This window comes from Chrysemys picta, chromosome 11 (assembly GCF_011386835.1).
Source record: "Chrysemys picta bellii isolate R12L10 chromosome 11, ASM1138683v2, whole genome shotgun sequence".
Taxonomy (NCBI): domain Eukaryota; kingdom Metazoa; phylum Chordata; order Testudines; family Emydidae; genus Chrysemys; species Chrysemys picta.
In genome coordinates, this window is record NC_088801.1 from 60,766,292 (window position 1) to 60,785,440 (window position 19,149).

Here is a 19,149-nt window from a genome sequence, read left to right on the forward strand (position 1 = left end):
CACCATTTTAAGTGTAGACCTACCCTAATTGTGTGTGTGTGTGTGTGTGTGTGTGTGTGTGTGTGTGTGTGTGTGTGTGAGAGAGAGAGAGAGATGGAAATAAACAGTCTGTGAGTAAACGGAGAGATACAGGGGGAGGGGAGAGAGCAGCCAGAGAGATGAAGGGAAACCAGGACTGAGAGAAACTGAGAGTAAGTGGAGAGACTGAGGTTGAACTGGACAGACAAATGTGCAGCAGATGGTCCCTTTAGTTTAGGGCAGGGGTCGGCAACCTTTCAGAAGTGGCAACCTTATTCACTCTAAGGTTTCGCGTGCCAGTAATACATTTTAACTTTTTTAGAAGGTCTCTTTCTATAAGTCTATAATATATAACTAAACTATTGCTGTGTGTAAGTAAATAAGGTTTTTAAAATGTTTAAGAAGCTTCATTTAAAATTAAATTAAAATGCAGAGCCCCCTGGACCGGTGGCCAGGACCCGGGCAGTGTGAGTGCCACTGAAAATCAGCTCGCGTGCCACCTTCAGCACATGTGCCATAGGTTGCCTACCCCTGGTTTAGGGCTTGTCAAATCAGTTCATGTTTGATGGTGCGTTCCTGTTTGTTCTTGATCATTGGTTCTGGCTGTCTCTTATTGATCCATGTGGTCCTGAAGATGTGGAACAGGAGAACCAAAGGTACTTTAGATCCTGTGGGTCTGGTCTAATGTCCCCCACACCAGCGAGCACCATTGGAGTCGAGTCCATGACTTCAGGAAGTCACAAGAGGCACGTAAAGCTCAAAGACTGCCTTGAGCATTTGACAGTACCCAGCAAGATATCTGGGGAAAAGGGAACCTTGAAGAGAATACAGTGATAATAATCTATAATATAATAGCCTGTGCATACAGAGGTATAGATATTTCTTTATTTAGAGGGTTATATTTAGTTACACACAACTTACTGAAGGGTACTTATTTGAATTATTCTAAATTTTTATTATATATATTCTTCGTCAATTTAATGAATCCAAGTGGAATCCAGTTCCATTGGTTCCAATTTAAATGAAATATTTTTTTGTTTTTGTGGGTTTTTTGGACACCAGTTGTATGATCTTGGCTACCATTGAATAACCTTTTATTGTGGTGTAACCTCTGTTTTCCCACCTCCCCCCCCAGCTCTCACCTGCCTGGTAAATTATATTACCACTGGGGCAGACCATTACTAAATCTTAGGCTTGGTCTACACTACCCCCCTAATTCGAACTAAGGTACGCAACTTCAGCTACGTGAATAACGTAGCTGAAGTCGAAGTACCTTAGTTCGAACTTACCTTGGTCCACACTCGGCAGGCAGGCTCCCCCGTCGACTCCGCGGTACTCCTCTCGCCGAGCTGGAGTACCGCAGTCGACGGCAAGCACTTCCGGGTTCGACTTATCGCGTCCAGACTAGACGCGATAAGTCGAATCCAGAAGTTCGATTTCCAGCCGTCGAACTAGGGGGTAAGTGTAGCCAAGGCCTAAGAGCGGTTTTGGAACGGGGTAACCCTCGGCTATATTTCAAATTATAACACAATAACTCTATTCTGAGAGGTTTGTTTACCTATTACCTCTTCACCTGGTCTCTCATATCTCCTCAGACCGACAAACCTTTGCATCCCTAGATGAAGTTTCACTTCCACTTTTGTACCACAACTACCTCTTCTGTAGACTCCAATTCGGTACATTAAAAAATAAAGCAATTGTGCTGGACATGCAGCCAGAAATACAAGAGGCAAGGGACGTGGATTAACTAGGCCACAATTGCATTGACTCGTTTGGAATAACACAAACAATGAAAAGGTCCTCTATCATTTACTAACTTGTTCAGTCTTGTAGAAGGGCTGCTTAGCAGCCCATTGTGGTGAGGGTGAAAGGGTTGGGGAAAAGGGGACTGGGTCTTTGCTGTATCAGACATTAGGAGCCTGAACCCCATCCATCAGCTTCTTTAGGAGATGCCTTCACCTAATTCTGGTTTATCAAGGAATGGGAGCTCCACTGCCTTGTACAGCTGCCAACAGAAGGTGCCAGCAATTAGCCTGTCTGCCTGCCCTTCACCTCCAGCTGAGTTTACAAATAGTTAACTCCCTTTCTGATATCAGCCAACATATATATCCACTCCCTAATCAAAGAAGTGTTCCCCATCTTCTCTGCAAACTTGGGCACCAAATATATATATATTTTTGATTTGTAATCTCCCTGCTTGCATATGAATGTAGCCACCTTTCAATTCACACATACTGTGGCTTGCTCAACTTGTAAAGGCCTGCCAGGTCCCTCACATATTGTCTGCTACAGCATTTCATGCCAGTTTACAATTACCCCTGGGAAAAGGTCTCGCATCTACACCTACCCTAAATCTCTTTGCTCTAATGATTAAGGCTGTGTCTATACTGCCTTACAATTTGGACCATGGGGGTGTGAATAGCAGTTTGTACCAAACTGCTGTGCTGTAACCTTCCCTGTGTGGACACTAGGCACGAGTTAAAAGATTCCTAGGTTGCATTAATGTAGTCCTGCTGGAAGAGGACTATGTTAATTGGGGTGCTGGAACAATTTGTATAGTGCGGGTGCTGAGAGCCATTGAACCAAACATGGGCGTCAGGTTTGTATAATTTTTGGTGGTGCCTAGAACGGGTCCAAGCAGAGCCGTCCGGTCCTTAGGAGGGAGCAGGGAAACCGTCCTGGGCCCCACGCTTTGGGGGGCCCTGTGCTTCAGGGGGATGTGGGGTCCAAGGCGGCCTGGGGGATTAGCAGGGGGCCTGGTGCGGACTCCTGGTGTCACTCGGGGGAGGGGGTGGAAACCAGAAAGAGGCGGGGCAGAGGCTTGGGGGAAGGGTGGAATGGGGGCGAAGAGGGTGCGGAGCAGGAGCGGGCTGGGATTGGGTTGCTTGCTACGGCCAGCAGCAAGCTCCCCGCTAATCTCCCAGGCCGTCCTGGACCCCACATCCCCCCGAAGCGTGGTAAGCCCAAACATTTGTGGAACTGGGTCCACGTTCCTAAATATTGGTGGAGCACGGGCACCACGGGCCCATATAACTCTCTGCTTATGGAACCAAACTGTAAACCCTGTATATAATGGAAGACAGGCGGTGCTGCAGCCCCCCACACCTCTATTTCCAGCACCCATGATGTTAATGCAAACAAGGAATCTTTTAGTTCATGCTTGCAGTGTTCACATGGGGGTTACAGCACAGCAGTTTAGTACAAACCTCTTGGTCCAGACCGGAGGGCAGTGTGGATGAGCCATTATTCAACCCCTTTACAAAATCCAAAACTGCTTTCACACATGTGTACAATAATTTCAGATAGCTGCTTTATGGCTGCTGAAGAGGGGCATCTGCTGGTTCCATAGCATGTGCCTCTTTTTCCATGCCAACTCAGAATGACCTTACCACTGAGACCCGGTTGTGAACCTTTGGGGAACTGGCTTTCGGCCTATGGACCCAGTGCACAAATCTGTCACCGGCTGTTGTGCCCCATTTACTTGCTCCTGAAAATAGGGTAAATAGCAAAATGTTAACACACACTCATCTTAATATCTTGTTTTCATTAAGGATACAGTTATTGCCTTTAGAAGAAGACATGGTTACTGATTTTGGGTACAAACCTCAATTTTCTAGCATTTGAGTCTGTCAATAAATATTTTGTATATTAATTCATTCCAATCCTAAGCAAAAATGGGGAGATGTATGTACCCTGATTTTTATTTTTATATCCAAATTACGCCAGGATGTGGCAAAATATTAAATTATTAGTTGATAGGATATAGTTTTGTTTTTGAGTGTGGGAAGCAAGGTGCTACTTCAGCTAACAAACTTTACAAATTGTTACAGTCAACTCTTCCTTATGTATATAAACTGTTTTCCTTTGGTAAAAGTCTGTAACTTTACAACTTAAACTCTAACTTCCCTACTGCAGTCAGGGAATGGTGCCTATTAAGTCTGAATGAAAATACTCCTCTTCTAGTTGTAGTGCATCCTTAAAAAATGGTCTGTAACTCCAATGGTACTCAATTTTTTTTTTTTTTTTTTTTTTTTTAAAGAATCTCATGACATCAGAAAGACCAAGACCTTTAAAGTCCAGGGAGACCCAAAGTCTTCTTGATGCTCATAATAGAGAAGATCATATGGAACCTGTCAAATCAAAAAGTTTTTAAATAAAATTAACTTTATAGATCTTATGGTTTCTATTTTCCTTTACAGAAAGTTTAGATTCTTCAGATGTTGATGGTACCATCAGAGAAGTGCTGGAACTGCTTTCAGGCCTGTTCCTACTCACTTTGTACCTTAGCTGTGAATTTGTTTGTTAGTTGATTAGACTTGTAGTCCTTCTCTTTCCTTAAAATAAAGGTGGTGTTTTGGCTTTTTTAATCTTAAGGGATGGGGGCGGGGAGATAAATGCCATGAGAACAACTGACTTCACATCAACTGGAGGTGAATGGCTTGTGCCTAATTTGCAACTCTAGAGGTTGGAGTCAGGGAGGGTGTTATATTTATTGCAGTGATTTAGACTTTGAGTGGAAACAGTTTTTTCCTTCTTGTGCATAAGAATGTTTGGAGTCTGCTGAGAGAGTAAAATATTCTTCAGACTTGAGATGTATATGGAATGGATGGGTAATCTTGCAAATCTGACTATTTGTGCTTTTGGAGGTGAACCAAAATAATTTTCTACAATTAGGCTGTCCATAACAAGTTGATATTGTTATTTTGTAAACATCAAGTATGAACAAATCTTCTCTCTTCTTATGAGATAGCTGTTTACAAGGCTTAAAAGTCATTAGAAACATCCATGTGAAATTTGATCTCTTAAAACCAAATGTTTAATGCAGTCTTCTTTGGAGGTTACGTTCATAAGGTTATGATGCTTCACCAAGTGCTGGTCTTCTACTATATAGAAATGGCCAGAAATGTTAAGCAAAGGAGGAAAGTAGCACACACAAAAAAATTCTTATTTTTTCTGCTAATGTTGTTTAGTTGCTCATCTTTGTATTTTAGTGTAAATCTTAACAATTCCTTATGCTCACACATGTGAATACTGAAGAGTCTGTTAAAGTTCCTCTTGAATGTCTTGGTTTTTTTTTTTTAATCTTATTTATGAGAATGAGAAGCTAAATTTTATATTGGCAGTGTTTGTCTTAGGATGCTTGTGAGGAAAGTTTAAACTCTGCTGCTTCAGACTCATGCAGGAATTTGTTTTCTCTTACTTATGCCCACCCACACAAGCATTCTGTTGCTGGATTCTTTTTGTGGTCCCAGGTTACAGAAAAGTTAAGACTTTATTATCACATGTGGGGGTGGCTTTTAGTTGTTGAGCTTTTTGGTCTTGTATTTTGGGCAGCATGTTGCATTCTTTAGGACCACACAGCTTTTCTTCCTAAAACATTGGCATCTTGGATTATAGAAGCTATAAAATGTCAAGTAGACACAAACAGTGGAAAACAAAAAATATTTTCACCAGCTGTTTTTTCTTTAAAAGCATCTTAAAGCCTTGTACAGCAGACTTACGAAATAGCATAAAATTTATAACTTGTTTTAATATAGTTTGATATAAACACACTACCCCACAGAAATTTGTGTAATTTGCAAGTGTAATATTTAAATCAAAGGTCCCAGTTTTACGAACTATGAATACATTTATATGACCATTGAAAGGTAGGGGATAAGCATCTATTGTTAATGATGCAGTTTGAGTCATATTTTATAAGTTTATTCTTTTTACAAGGTTTCTGCATTAAACAAATTGTTTTGTTCATGAGATCACGTTTGTCTATGATAGATACATTTCTTTGATTTATTTTATTTTATTTTATAAATCTCAGAATTTGGTAAGCACATTGAAAATGCTCAAAACAGTTGAATTCTTAGCTTTAAAAAGTAATGTTTTGAGGTGTAATAGTGATCTGAAATTCAGATTAAGGTAATTAATAGACTGAATTTCATCATTATAAATACTGGTTTTGTCTTTGCATATTTTTAGTAGATTTTTGTCATTCAAGCCTTTTGATATTTAAGATGAACAATTTTGGTGGGTGGTTTCAATGCAACATTGGAGGGTGAAAACGCTGCCAAATTCCCAGAATATATAGGAGTATTTCAAATAAAGATACTTTTATTGAATTGTATGCTTGTTAAGCCACACTGCACCTTACAAATACCGAATCAAGGAAGAACAAGACAGACAATATTGAGTATATGGCTAGTGGTCCAACATGTGGGACTCTCTGGACTGAGAGAGAGGATACCTTGACAGTAGTGCATGCTAATGTCTTGTATAATATTACCCTGCAACTGAAGATGGGAGAGTGACTGTACGATCCTGGAACTAAGATTGGGCGAAATATATGTGAAAATTGTAATGTGTATAATTTAAAAACATATAGATTGAGGTGTGACGTTGCACTCTGTGATTTATGAAAGTATGCTCATGAGTGTGAATATAATGTAATTAAAATATGCTTCATGCAAAAGGTCTCGTGTAAGGTATCATTACAAAGCTTTTAATTTACTGAGTGTGGTCATCCTATTTGTATAAATGTATAACTCTTGTATCTGAAACTAGAAATGTGAAATATAACTCTGAGGGCCTATTGTAATTATGCAAAGTGTGGGCCATTAATGGTGGTTTGGAATCTTGATGGCTCCCATCAACCAGGACAATTGACTGTGGATGGCTCTGTTTGCAGGCAGGCCTTCCTGTGAGTCAGGCTGGGAGGAATGAAGGCTTGAGGTCTTACAGTGACATGTGATCCTGTCACCTGAACTGGAATGGATCTTTAACCTGGTGCTTTTCCATTGAGAAGGAGGGGTGGGAACCCAGAGGGACAAAGGATTCCCACCTTATGAAAAAGCTATATAAGTGGGTGGAACAGAGCAAAGGGAGTGGCCATCATGGGAAATCCCCTTGCTACCACCTGAGCTGGAACAAGGGCTGTACCAGGGGAAAGGATTGTGCCCAGACTAGGAAGGCGTTCAGTCTGTGAAAGAAACTTATTGAAACATCGCTGAGGATGAGATTTTATCTGTATTCAGTTTTATTACTGTACTAGGCTTAGACTTGCGTGTTTTATTTTATTTTGCTTGGTAATTCACTTTGTTCTGTCTGTCACTACGTGGAACCACTTAAATCCTACTTTCTATATTTAATAAAATCACTTTTTACTTATTAATTAACCCAGAGTATGTATTAATACCTGTGTGTGTGTGGGGAGGGGGGGGTAAACAGCTGTGCATATCTCTCTATCTGTGTTAGAGGGTGAACAACTTATGGATAAGCTGTATACAGGGTAAAACGGATTTATTTGGGGTTTGGACACCATTGGGAGTGGAGCATCTGAGTGTTAAAGTCAGGAACACTTCTTAAGTTGCTTTCAGTTAAGTCTGCAGCTTTGGGGCACGTGGTTCAGACCCTGGGTCGGTACTGGAGCAGACTGGTGTGTCCAGCTCAACAAGACACGGTGCGGAGTCCCAAGCTGGCAGGGAAAGCAGGGGCAGAAGTAGTCTTGGCACATCAGTTGGCAGCACCAAGGGGGTTTCTGTAATCCAACCCGTCACATGAGGTTTAAGCACGGGAAAAAGGTGAAATGAATTTTTGCTCATGCAATCAGATATTAATATATATGAAAATTCTCTGAGAGCTGTATCAAATATTCAATTTCAATTAAAATAGCATGTGGTAGTAAAGATGCTGTTAATTAGCTATTGAAACTATATAATGGGAAGTAAACTTGCCCTTTAAGTGCTCTTATGGAAACCCCTTTTCCTGGTTTATAAACTTCCCTTTATCAGTATAAAATTAGTTCAGTTTACAACTTGTAGGTAAAGGGAAGATAGATAAAGGTTGCTACAGAAAAATGACTTGTTTAAACATTACCTATGGCAGGGTGGAATTGGCTGGCTTCCCAGTAGATGTGTGGGTTTTATCAGAGTTTCTGTGGAGGGTGTGTGTGTGTGTGTGTGTGACTTGCTGTGTGAGGGAACACGGACTCACTTGGAAACTTTGCAGTGCAGACAAGGTAAGGTGGTAGCATGTAATGGACTGATACCCCACCCCCATTCTGATTTTTTTTTTTTTTGAGGCACTTAGCACTTCTTGGCTTTGGTACAGATGATAAGAATAGGCTTAGTCAAAATTGGTCCATAACGTGCATATATAGTCAGCCAACATGTCATTAATGTCTCTTGCTCATCTGCTGTAGGGTTTCTTCAGGTGGTCAGAATCTGCAGGTTTTTATGAAAACTCTGACAAAATATCACTTTATATAAATATGGTGAGGGACAATTTTAATTTTCAGGGGGTTATTTTGTTGCCTGTATCATAAGAGCACCCCAACCAAGATTGAGTTTTCATTGAGCTAGATATTATACAAACCTATGCAAATGTTCTCTGCTTCAAAGAACTTAAAATCTAAATAGACATGACAGAGACAAGGGGGTGGGAGAAATAGTTACGTTGCAGAAGAATCAGGATGGTGGCTGACAAACCTCTGGTTAGTTCAGTGTGGTTTTTCCCCCTCATGTAGCTTTTGTCAGTTTTGTGATTTATTTTGTGTGTGTGTGTGTGTGTGTGGGGGGGACTTTTAAAGAGTCTAGGAAATGGGATGGAGAGGGAAGGCTGGAGGGGAAGAATTAATAGGAGCAAAAGCGAAGGGGAAAATGATAGCAGCAGAGACGATGGGAACAATGGTGATGAGTGTGGAGGGCAAGGAGAGTCAGGCTGGGCACATAGGTCCTGTGTGGGAGAGGGTGGGAGGAAATCGGTGATGACGTGAGTCTAGTCGGGAAGTCAGGCCATGTCTACACTACAGGAACTAAACCAGGATAGTTACAGCACCGTAGCTATGCTTGCATAACCCTGTAGTGTACATGCAGTCTACATTGACAGAAGAGGGTTTTACTGCAGTGTAGGGATACTACCTCCCTGAGCTATGGTACCCATGTCGACAGAAGCATTCTTCCATCCACCTATCTGCATCTACACTGGGAGTTAGGTTGGTATTGCTACGGCACTTGGGTGTGTTTGCCTTTCCCCCCACAATATTTCAAAATTTTCAATGCAGATCAGGCCTCAGTCTGATATTACCAACATCCAAGAGGTTATAGAGGTACAAGGGAAGCCCTAGCTCGACTGTTTCTCTCTCAGCCTGTGATTTCGCTGTTTCTAACTTTATTGTTAGAGGGTAGCTCTCAGTGCTGGTTCCACCCTTAAAGTGTAGGTGCTTTTGCTTTTAACTTCCCCATGGATTTAAAATTGCTCAATCTTTTAAGGTGTGGATTTAATTATTAACTACTTTATTCAAATTCAGTGGGGTAACTTAAGAGTAGAATGGCATAATTTTTTCTAAATTTGTTTTTAATTTGTAAGGCACAATATGCTTTCTTTGAGTTCTTTTATTTAACTAAGCAGGTTGTCCTTTTTTTAGCCTGCTACAGAGAGGAGATCCAAGCCAGCACTATGTTTGCCAATATTATTGATGATTAACTCTGGTTCAGTGCTTAACCTCAGGAATGACACTTGAAATTCTCTAGTAAGCAATTCATTTAGAAACAAAACCTTCTTCCACTGAAGTTGATAATTGTGCCATTGGCTTCAGGGGAAGCATTGTGTAGCGTTCTGGTAAAGTTGGGGAGTGGGGAGCGTGCTGTCTTCAGAGGACTGAAACTTTGGTTCCTGTTGTGCCTTGTCAAATTACATGAGTAAGCCTACCCGTTCACAAACATTGTCTTCTGCATTTTGCCTCAGTGAATCCCATTCTCAGTTGTCTCTGTTGGGGGAGCGACTTTCATAAGCCGGGACTTCTTGGTGGACGGTGTAGGTGAGATGGGGTATGGTATGAGTGTGTGATTTGCAAAACTCTATAAATTTTTCCCCAACTTGTCAGGCAGTAAATTTTCTTTAAATTACAGTGGTTTACAGTGAAATAGCATGGTTTCTTTACATTTCTTTCTTGTAATGTGTAAAATCCATCTAACCTCATTTACATTTGGTAAAGGATTAAAATGTACAGTAAATCAATGCAGATATACATCTTAAGATCATATTGGACGTTATTCCATTGGTAGTAACCGGACATAAAAATTCACACTGTTTGTATCAGTAGATGTTTCTTTGAACTCTTCAACCAGAAATAGTCTGTCTAAAATGGAATATTTTGTAAACGTCTTTACCAAAGGAGAGAGAAGTAAAAATGGAATACAAAAATCTTATTGGCTTGATAGAACTAAAAAGCTGAAGTTTGGTTTGATAAAATACCTTGTTTTTGTTGTTGTTCCGCAGGACCCTGCTTACTGGGTGAACATTCACCACCTCGAGTATACAGATGGGGGGATCCTGGACCCAGATGATGTGCTGGCAGATGTTGTGGAGGACAAAGATAAGGTAGATTAAAAAGAGAGAGGTGGTGGTGGTGGCTGCAGAGTTTGAATTACAATATTGTACTTTCCTGTGTACCTTCAATAACCTTATGTACTTGCTTGGTACTTGAGTACCAAGAGTGTGGTGCAGTATTCAGTACCCTTAAATCAAATACATCTGCCTAGACATGTTGCAGCTATGTTCTTCATTCAGCACTACTGCAAAAGCAAAATGTATGACCAAAACAGCTGATATATTCACATAAGATTAGTATTTGATTTAAAACTTAATTCTTTAATTCAAGACATTTTATGGTTCTCTTGTAGTTTTATGAAACGGGGGTGGTTTTTGATGAGGAGAGGATGTGGAGTTGGATGGGATATTAATTTTATCCCAGTAATATTTCTAACTTTTTTTTTTTTAAATATCTCTAGAGGAAAGTTTGAGAACCACTCATGATAAGTCATGGATTAATGTGAAGAACTGCAGCAATTCTATTTTGTAATTCACATAGAATCAATGTGCTTCAGAACGGAACTGAAAGTCTGGGCAGGTCACACCCACTCCAGTACACTCGAGTGTGTGTGTGTTATATATATTCCCAAAGGCTATGGGTGTCCAGCTTGGGAATTCCTGATCCAAGGTATCCTATATGTACATAGAAATAGCTCACCTAAAAATACCTAGTATTGCTGCTTAATTACCCTGGCAGAATAGTGTAGTTTAAGTGAATTCATCAATAAATTACTTGCAGTATGTAGTCTGAAGAGTGTAGTTCAGCTCTGATTAACATTTCATTATTGTATTTGAATTATAATCTAATCCATAAGAGTATTCATGCCAAGAAAAATATATTAAAGCAGATGTCCAAAAAACTGGTTTCTGTTTATATATTTTTGAAAATGTGAAATTTGTTTTCCTATCCTGCAGAAAAAGCCTTTTCAATGTAGGACTCTTCGTCTCAGAGAGTAATCTTTTTCCTGACATGAGTAGCACCGATAATTACAGATTGATTCATAGCTTGCTAAACTAATTTATATCCTGGAGATGTGTGTGAGAGAGAAAAAAATGAGATTAGTGCTTATTGAAAGAAAAGTGCTTGACTGTTAGAGTTGACTTGCTGCTTGGAATAATTCCGACTTCAAAACAGTAGGTTGCTGTGTAACACTACAAAACATACTGTAATGTAGGATGACTAAAACTACATAATTTTAAAGCTCAGTGTATACAGAGTGGCAGCAGCAAGGTCTTTGAAGGATTTCATGTCACATTAGCTGTATTTCACTAAATTAACAAATGCAAGAAAAAACAGTTCCACTGTGTGTAATTAAAGTTGACCTTTCTAATACATTTTATAATCTAGCAGTGGTCTCCCTTGAATTGTACATTGTGGTGAGGTCTCATGAGGTTGCCACTGAGATCATGATGGGCCATCTTACTATGAAACCTTGTTCCAAAAAAACCCCCAAAAACCCAACAAAAAACAATAGCTCACATTGGAAAGAGTTTCATTTAAATATAATGGTAGGGGTTTGGATAACTCAGGAAATGGTTATGAAATTTAGACCTTTCACCTCTGTCACTTTGTTCTTTCCTAAAAAGAACAAGGAATACTTGTGGCACCTTAGAGACTAACATTTATTTGGGCATAAGCTTTCGTGGGCTAAAAGCCACTGCAGTTTTAGCCCACGAAAGCTTATGCCCAAATACATTTGTTAGGCCTGGTCTACACTAACCCCCCAATTCGAACTAAGGTACGCAACTTCAGCTACGTGAATAACGTAGCTGAAGTCGAAGTACCTTAGTTCGAACTTACCACGGGTCCAGACGCGGCAGGCAGGCTCCCCCGTCGACTCCGCGTACTCCTCTCGCCGAGCAGGATTACCAGAGTCGATGGTGAGCACTTCTGGGTTCGATTTATCGAGTCCAGACAAGACGTGATAAATCGAACCCAGAAGTTCGATTGCCTGCCGCCGAACCAGTGCGTAAGTATAGACAAGCCCTAAGTCTCTAAGGTGCCACGAGTACTCCTTGTTCTTTTTGCTGATACAGACTAACATGGCTACCGCTCTGAAACCTGTCATCTTTGTTCTTTCTGTATCTCTGGCAGAAATAAGATTCAGAACAGAAAGTATTCCAGGACTTTTTAAAACATTTCAAAGAATGACGGGAGAATTATTGTATCTTACGCAAATGCTTGGAAACAGTTATTTGAGCATATCATACTTGTCCTGGTTTTATGCACACACAAATACAAAGAGCAATGCAGCACCTAAATCCTTCAGTTTGTCTTTTGGACTAATCATTGGTAACTGTTTTAAATCTGATATTGCTCAGAAGCAACCAGCAGTGCTATTGAGCCCTGCTTCACAAAATTCCCAGGAACATTTTTGTATCAAACCAGGAACAACAGCTGGATGATGGTGGCATACATAAATTGCCAAGGAAAAACACAGCAATAATCTGAAGCACAAGGCCACTGGAATCCTTTATACTTGGAGAAACAGAACCTCTCTACCACAGCTTACATGGATGCCCGGCAAAACAAGAGTAAAGGTCAAATGGCTTAATTTTCAAATACTACCAGCAGGGAAATGGCGAGCTAAAATACGACATGTTTGATCTTTTGTCTCTTTGTGGCTTTCTCGCTCATCTAGACTCATTTGTAACTTAAAACAGCAGGCTGGTATTTTGCTCTCAATTAATGGAATACATGAACATAAAAGATGGACATCTTCACTTTTTCCATATATGTACTGGTATATACATTCTCAGAAATAACTTGAAAAATAAGACTAGATAAAGTGTGTGTAATTCTAATTACAGTGTATTGGCTTCACAGACTAATATTAACTAGGTTCTTAAAGATGGAAACTGCAAAACCAGGAAGCATCCAGTTTTTCAAAAGCTAGTTTTTTATCAGTACCCCCTTATTCACCTTAAACGTCATAACATTTGAGTGTTACATGGATGCTCCTGTTAACTAACATCCTATTTCAAAATCCCAGAAATTTCCTACAGTTGGAGCACACAAGGATTTGTGGGGTGGGGGTCTTAGTCACCTAGTACGTAGACTGAGGTCTGTCCAAACGTCTGTCACAGATTCAGTTTCTTATGTCAGGTTTCAGAGTAGCAGCTGTGTTAGTCTGTATCCGCAAAAAGAAGAACAGGAGTACTTGTGGCACCTTAGGCCTTGGCTACACTTACCAGCTAGTTCGACGGCTGGAAATCGAAGTTCTGGGTTCGACTTATCGCGTCTAGTCTGGACGCGATAAGTCGAACCCGGAAGTGCTTGCCGTCGACTGCGGTACTCCAGCTCGGCGAGAGGAGTACCGCGGAGTCGACGGGGGAGCCTGCCTGCCGAGTGTGGACCAAGGTAAGTTCGAACTAAGGTACTTCGACTTCAGCTACGTTATTCACGTAGCTGAAGTTGCGTACCTTAGTTCGAATTAGGGGGGTAGTGTAGACCAAGCCTTAGAGACTAACAAATTTATTAGAGCATAAGCTGTGTATATATATGTCCTCAATATATGTTCCATTCTATATGCATCCGAAGAAGTGGGCTGTAGTCCACGAAAGCTTATGCTCTAATAAATTTGTTAGTCTCTAAGGTGCCACAAGTACTCCTGTAGTTTCTTATGTGAGGCCTTAAGGGATTAAACCTCAGTTCTTTGTTGAGTAACGGTTCCTTTGTATCCCACTGTGGGTTTATGCGTATGCCCAATGCAAGAGAATTTGAAAGTAGTGTTTGTTGGTCCATGCCTTTGCCCTGGCTCTCCTCATACTTCTGGCTGAGGGGATAAAGGGTAGGGTGAATTGACCATTTCTCCAGTTACTTCTCACCACCGCATGGTCCAGGTTGGAACCGCCAATGTCAGTAGCTCTGTCTTCATCCTACAAAATAAGGTTTAGATTTTTGCTTTGTAAATAGTTTTAACAGCTTATATAGTTATTATAGTTGAGTGTTTGGATTGTCTCTTTGGCAGACACCCTCCACTCCATCTCCCTGTATCACGTTCAGGTACCCGACTATGCCCAGGACTCCAAGCTTCAAACTCTGTTTCTTGCTGACGATCCTTCTTGGTCAGTGATGACCATCAGTGCTGCCTGTACTGGCTTGGGGAAGCCCACATAGCGATGAGATGCAGTATCTGCTGATCGTTCTCCAGCTGTACCTGAGAAGACTGAGAACTTTGTCTCTGGAAACACATCATGGAGAAGGCCATGAAGTCTCAATCAGACCCTGGCCAGGGAACCCTCCCTCTACATCTGCCTGATTCAGCAAGGAGAATGCCTCCTGCTGCGAAGTCGAACTCTGGTGTGGGAGTGTCTACCCTCAGAGGCCCACCAGTAGAATTTATTTTCTCACCCTGCTCCCAACTCTACTGCTGGTCCAGGCCACTTTTGAAAGGGCTAGACCGCAACATCCCCAGTCTACTCCTATGGATAAAGAGGGCAAATGTCTGGACCTGTTTGGGAGAAAGTTTTGTCATTTAGCCTCCAGTTTAGGGTAGTCAATTACGACTTCCTGAACTATGCCAAGTTTGCAAAGATTACTGACAGGCATCTGCAACAGGACAGAGCTCCTTTCTAAGCTTTGATAGATGAAGGCAGGGCCGGCTCTAGGATTTTTGCCGCCCCAAGCAAAAACAATTTTGGCCGCCCCCCTCCCCCCCGTTTTTTCTTACCTGGCCCCGCCTCAACTCCACCCCTTCCCCAAATCCCCACCCCTGCCTCTTCCCCCCCAGGCTCTCAAGCCTAGGAGGGAGGGAGGGAAGGTGAGAGAGAAGCAGCGCGCGCGCCGCAGCCACTCGGGATCTCCCCCTCCCTCCCAGGTTTGAGAGCCTGGGAGGGAGGGCGAGCAGTGGCGCGCGAGCGGCAGCAGTGGAGGTGAGCTAGGGCGGCTGGGGCACATTTTTAGGGGAGGCATGGCCGGCGCCAGAATGCCGCCCCTAGAAATGTGCCGCCCCAAGCACCAGCTTGTTTTGCTGGTGCCTAGAGCCGGCCCTGGATGAAGGCAAAGTAATAACCAAGACCACGCTCCAATCCGCAGTTGACAACTCTGATACCTCCTCTAGAGCTATGGCTACTGCTGCTGTTATGTGCAGGGAATCATGGCTCCATGCATCAGGGTTCCCTAGTGAGGCCCAGAATACCGTTGAGGTCCTTCCCTTTGGTGAATTGCAGCTCTTCAACCAAAAGATGGACGAGTCCCTCCATACCCCAAATTGACACTACTTCCAAATTTTCCAGCTCTAGCTGTATAGTGCGCATGCATGCAACCCACAGAGGAATACAAATGGGGACTACACCTCTCGAAGAATGTTCAGTTGCAGATCAGTAACTTCCTCTTATCTAAAGGTTCAATTTTTCTACCCTCTGGTTTATTATTCAAGATTTTTTTTGTACTCTTCCCACATCTTTTTTTTCTCTTAGCTGTTGCATAGTTGAAACTTCCAGTGGGTCTCCTGCACTTCATCCTGGTTCTGCAGATCTTCAAAACATCTCTGTGTAATCTTCAAGAGGGTGCTTTGCCATGTTTGTTTGTTCCCTTCCTTATAGAAATGATATAAGGGGAGAGTGTTGGGAGTTCTGTCTGTTAAGGAAGCCTATATTGAGTTTTTCCTTAAAGTTTGGCCCAGGTTCTAACTGGTACACAGCCAACATGTAGGTTTCAGAGTAGCAGCTGTGTTAGTCTGTATCCACAAAAAGAACAGGAGTACTTGTGGCATCTTAGAGATTAACAAATTTATTAGAGCATAAGCTTTCGTGCCCAAATCTGGGCTGTAGTCCACGAAAGTTTATGCTCTAATAAATTTGTTAGTCTCTAAGGTGCCACAAGTACTCCTGTTCTTTTAGCCAACATACAGTTTCAAACTTTAGATTTGGAATCCGCTTGTAATGTCTTTCTACGCTTGAGTGTAGAGAATTGGCTATCTTACTGATTGTTCATGGGGATCTTAAATGCTTAAAGGCTCAGTCTCTCTGAATGGACCAATTCATATATATCAAGCATGTAGAATGGGTCGGCAACCTTTCAGAAGCGGTGTGCCGAGTCTTCATTTATTCACTTAAATTTAAGGTTTCAAGTGCTGGTAATACATTTTAATGTTTTTTTAGAAGGTCTCTCTTTATAAGTCTATATATTATATAACTAAGCTATTATTTTATTTGTAAAATAAACAAGCTTTTCAAAATGTTTAAGAAGCTTCATTTAAAATTAAATTAAAATGTTGAACTTACACCGCCGGCCCGCTCAGCCTGCTGCTGGTCTGGGGTTCTGTTCACCTCGGCCAGCAGTGGCCTGAGCGGGGCCTGCGGCCGGGACCCTGGCCAGCCAGGGTCTGGCAGCCAGAACCCCAGACCGGCAGCGGGCTGTGTGGGGCTGGCGGCTGGGACCCCAAACCGGCAGTGGGCTGAGCGGCTCAGCCTGCTGCCGCTCAGGGGTTCCATCCGCTGGCTCCTGCCAGCCGGGATCCCAGCTGCTGGACCCGCTCAGCCCGCTGTCAGTCTGGGGTTCTGGCCCTGCCCACATACAGTGGGTACCTACCTTCTCCCTGGTTCTGGCCCATTCTGTTCCTCTCGCTCTCTGCACTGAGCTGAGGGTGGGAGTGCACTGAGCACAGGGCTGGGGGTGAAGGAGCAGGCTGGGGGTTGGGGTGTAGGGTCTGGCCAGCAGCTAGAATGAGGGAGAGGGCTCAGGGTTGGGGCAGGAGGTTTGGGTGTGGAGTGCTTACCTGGGCAGCTCCTAGGGTGACCAGATGTCCCGATTTTATAGGGACAGTCCAGATTTTGGAGTTTTTTTCTTATATAGGCTCCTATTACCCCCCACCCCCGTCCCGATTATTCACACTTGCGGTCTGGTCACACTAGCAGCTCCCATTTGGTGTGAGGGGTGCAGGTAGGAATGTTGGGGGTGTGTGTGTGTGTGTGTGCAGGAACTCCCATTTGGTGCTCGGGGTGGGGGGTCCAAGAGTCAGGATGTGGGGGTGCATGAGGTGGGGGGCTGGGTATGTGGGGGGGTGCAAGAGTCAGGGCAGAGGGCTGGGGGCATGTGAGGTGGGTGCAGGTATCAGGGCATAGGGTGTGGAGGGCCTGGGTATGTGTGGGGTGCCAGAGTCAGGGCTGGGGTCATAGGGGGAGTGAAGGAGTCAAGCAGAGGGCTGGGTGTGTGTGAGGGGGGTACAGGGCTCAGGGCAGAGGGGTGTGTGTGTGTGTGTGGCTGCAGGGCTCAGGGCACAGGCCTGGGGTGTGTGTGTGGGGGGGGGGGGGTGCTGGGCCTGGGGTGTGTGTGGGGTGGGGTACAGGGCTCAGGGCACGGGCCTGGGGTGTGTGTGTGTGGGGGGTACAGGGCTCAGGGCAGAGGACTGGGGGTGTGGGATAGGGTCAGGGGGTGCTCACCGCAGGGGGCTGGAGGGGATATGCCCCTATTCCACCCCACCCCTCTTCCCCAAGGCCCTGCCTCCACTTCTTCTCTGCCTCCACCGGGAGCAGCGAGCACGCTGACTCCACTCCTCTCCCACCCCCTCCCTCGCAAGGGCCATCAACTGATCGGCAGGGAAGGAGGGACAGAGAGGAAGGAACCCAGCACACTGCAGGGAGAGGCAGGGGAGCCGGCAGGACCAAGCTTCTGCCCCTTTCCCCCGTGGGATGGGATGGGGGCGGGGAGGGGGGCGGAGAAGAGCGGGCTGGGCAGGATTTTTAATGGCACGCTGCCGCCTGCCGGGACCCTGATGTAGAACATCTAGTAAGGCTTACGGATACATCAAAGTGCATTTCAGGAGGTGCTCTTCAAAGGCTGTGAAATCTAGAGCTTCATACAAGGAGACTTGCCATTCGTCTACTGGAAGTTTGCAAATACTTCACCAAATGCTACAATACTGACATTCTGTCCTTGGGTGATGCAGCAGTTGGTCGTTCCATCTTCCCTCAATCTAAATTAAGGCAGGAAGGAAATTAGCATTAATTTTAATTTCCATTTTTATATCTCCTATGGGGATTTTTGGCTTAGGATGTGAAGTTTTTTTTCCCTTTCTAGGAATTGTTCTGAAGCTATTTCCTATCAGTAATATCCAGACAAATGTACAAGAGGGAGAAAACTAGTTCCCTGGACTGTACTTTCTATTTCTCAAAATGAAGGGGCAGGAAAAGGGTGAAGGAATATGGAGCAGTCTAAGTGGCATTGATTTTTGGTTGCACGAGCAAGTCTCCTCCTTGAGTAATATCTAGGGCAGGGAATGTCCTCAATGATAGAAAATAGTTTTCTCAGATAAATATTTCCTATGTAAGGAAACACATTCTGTGTGTCTGTCTCTTTCTCTCTCAATCTGAAGACAATGAAGTTCAGATATAGCCACCACCACAGAGATTTCCTAATACAAGATGCAATAACTGTACTAAAGAATGAATAATAATCAGCAGAGGGCAAACTGGTGTGAATTATGTAGAGTGTTCCTGTGTATGTATGAAGACAATGGTGTGAAATGTGTACAAAATATAAGGTGGCTTCTATGCGGAAAGAAAATATGGAGGGCTTGAATGGTAACTGAAGTCTTGCAAACAAACCAGGGAGAGACCAAAGGGAATAATTATCACGAGAGACAAAGCAGATTGAGACCTTCAAAAGGGAGAATACGTATGTGGGGAAAAAATGAAGGCATGATGAATCAAGAAAACAAGCAATGAAGGCATGTTATATGTTAGAAGAGCAGAGGAAAAATGTACTAGTGCAGCCAATTGATCTTCATATCTATAGTAGGAGTGCTGACTTTGGCAAAATTGTGG

General features: G+C 43.1%; 1 protein-coding gene across 3 annotated transcripts in view; it reads left to right on the top strand.

The window, feature by feature from the left end:
* The window catches only part of PARD3B (par-3 family cell polarity regulator beta), a 641,105-nt gene that overhangs the window by 47,961 nt on the left and 573,995 nt on the right, over window positions 1–19,149 (top strand). For 2 of the 3 annotated variants that reach the window (XM_024104030.3, XM_065562102.1), the window contains exon 2: window positions 10,288–10,389. In XM_024104030.3, the coding sequence (XP_023959798.2) occupies window positions 10,288–10,389 (102 nt within the window). Of the gene's footprint in view, window positions 1–9,688; window positions 9,708–10,287; window positions 10,390–19,149 lie in introns of those variants that run through there. The other variant, XM_065562103.1, reaches the window with a different exon arrangement.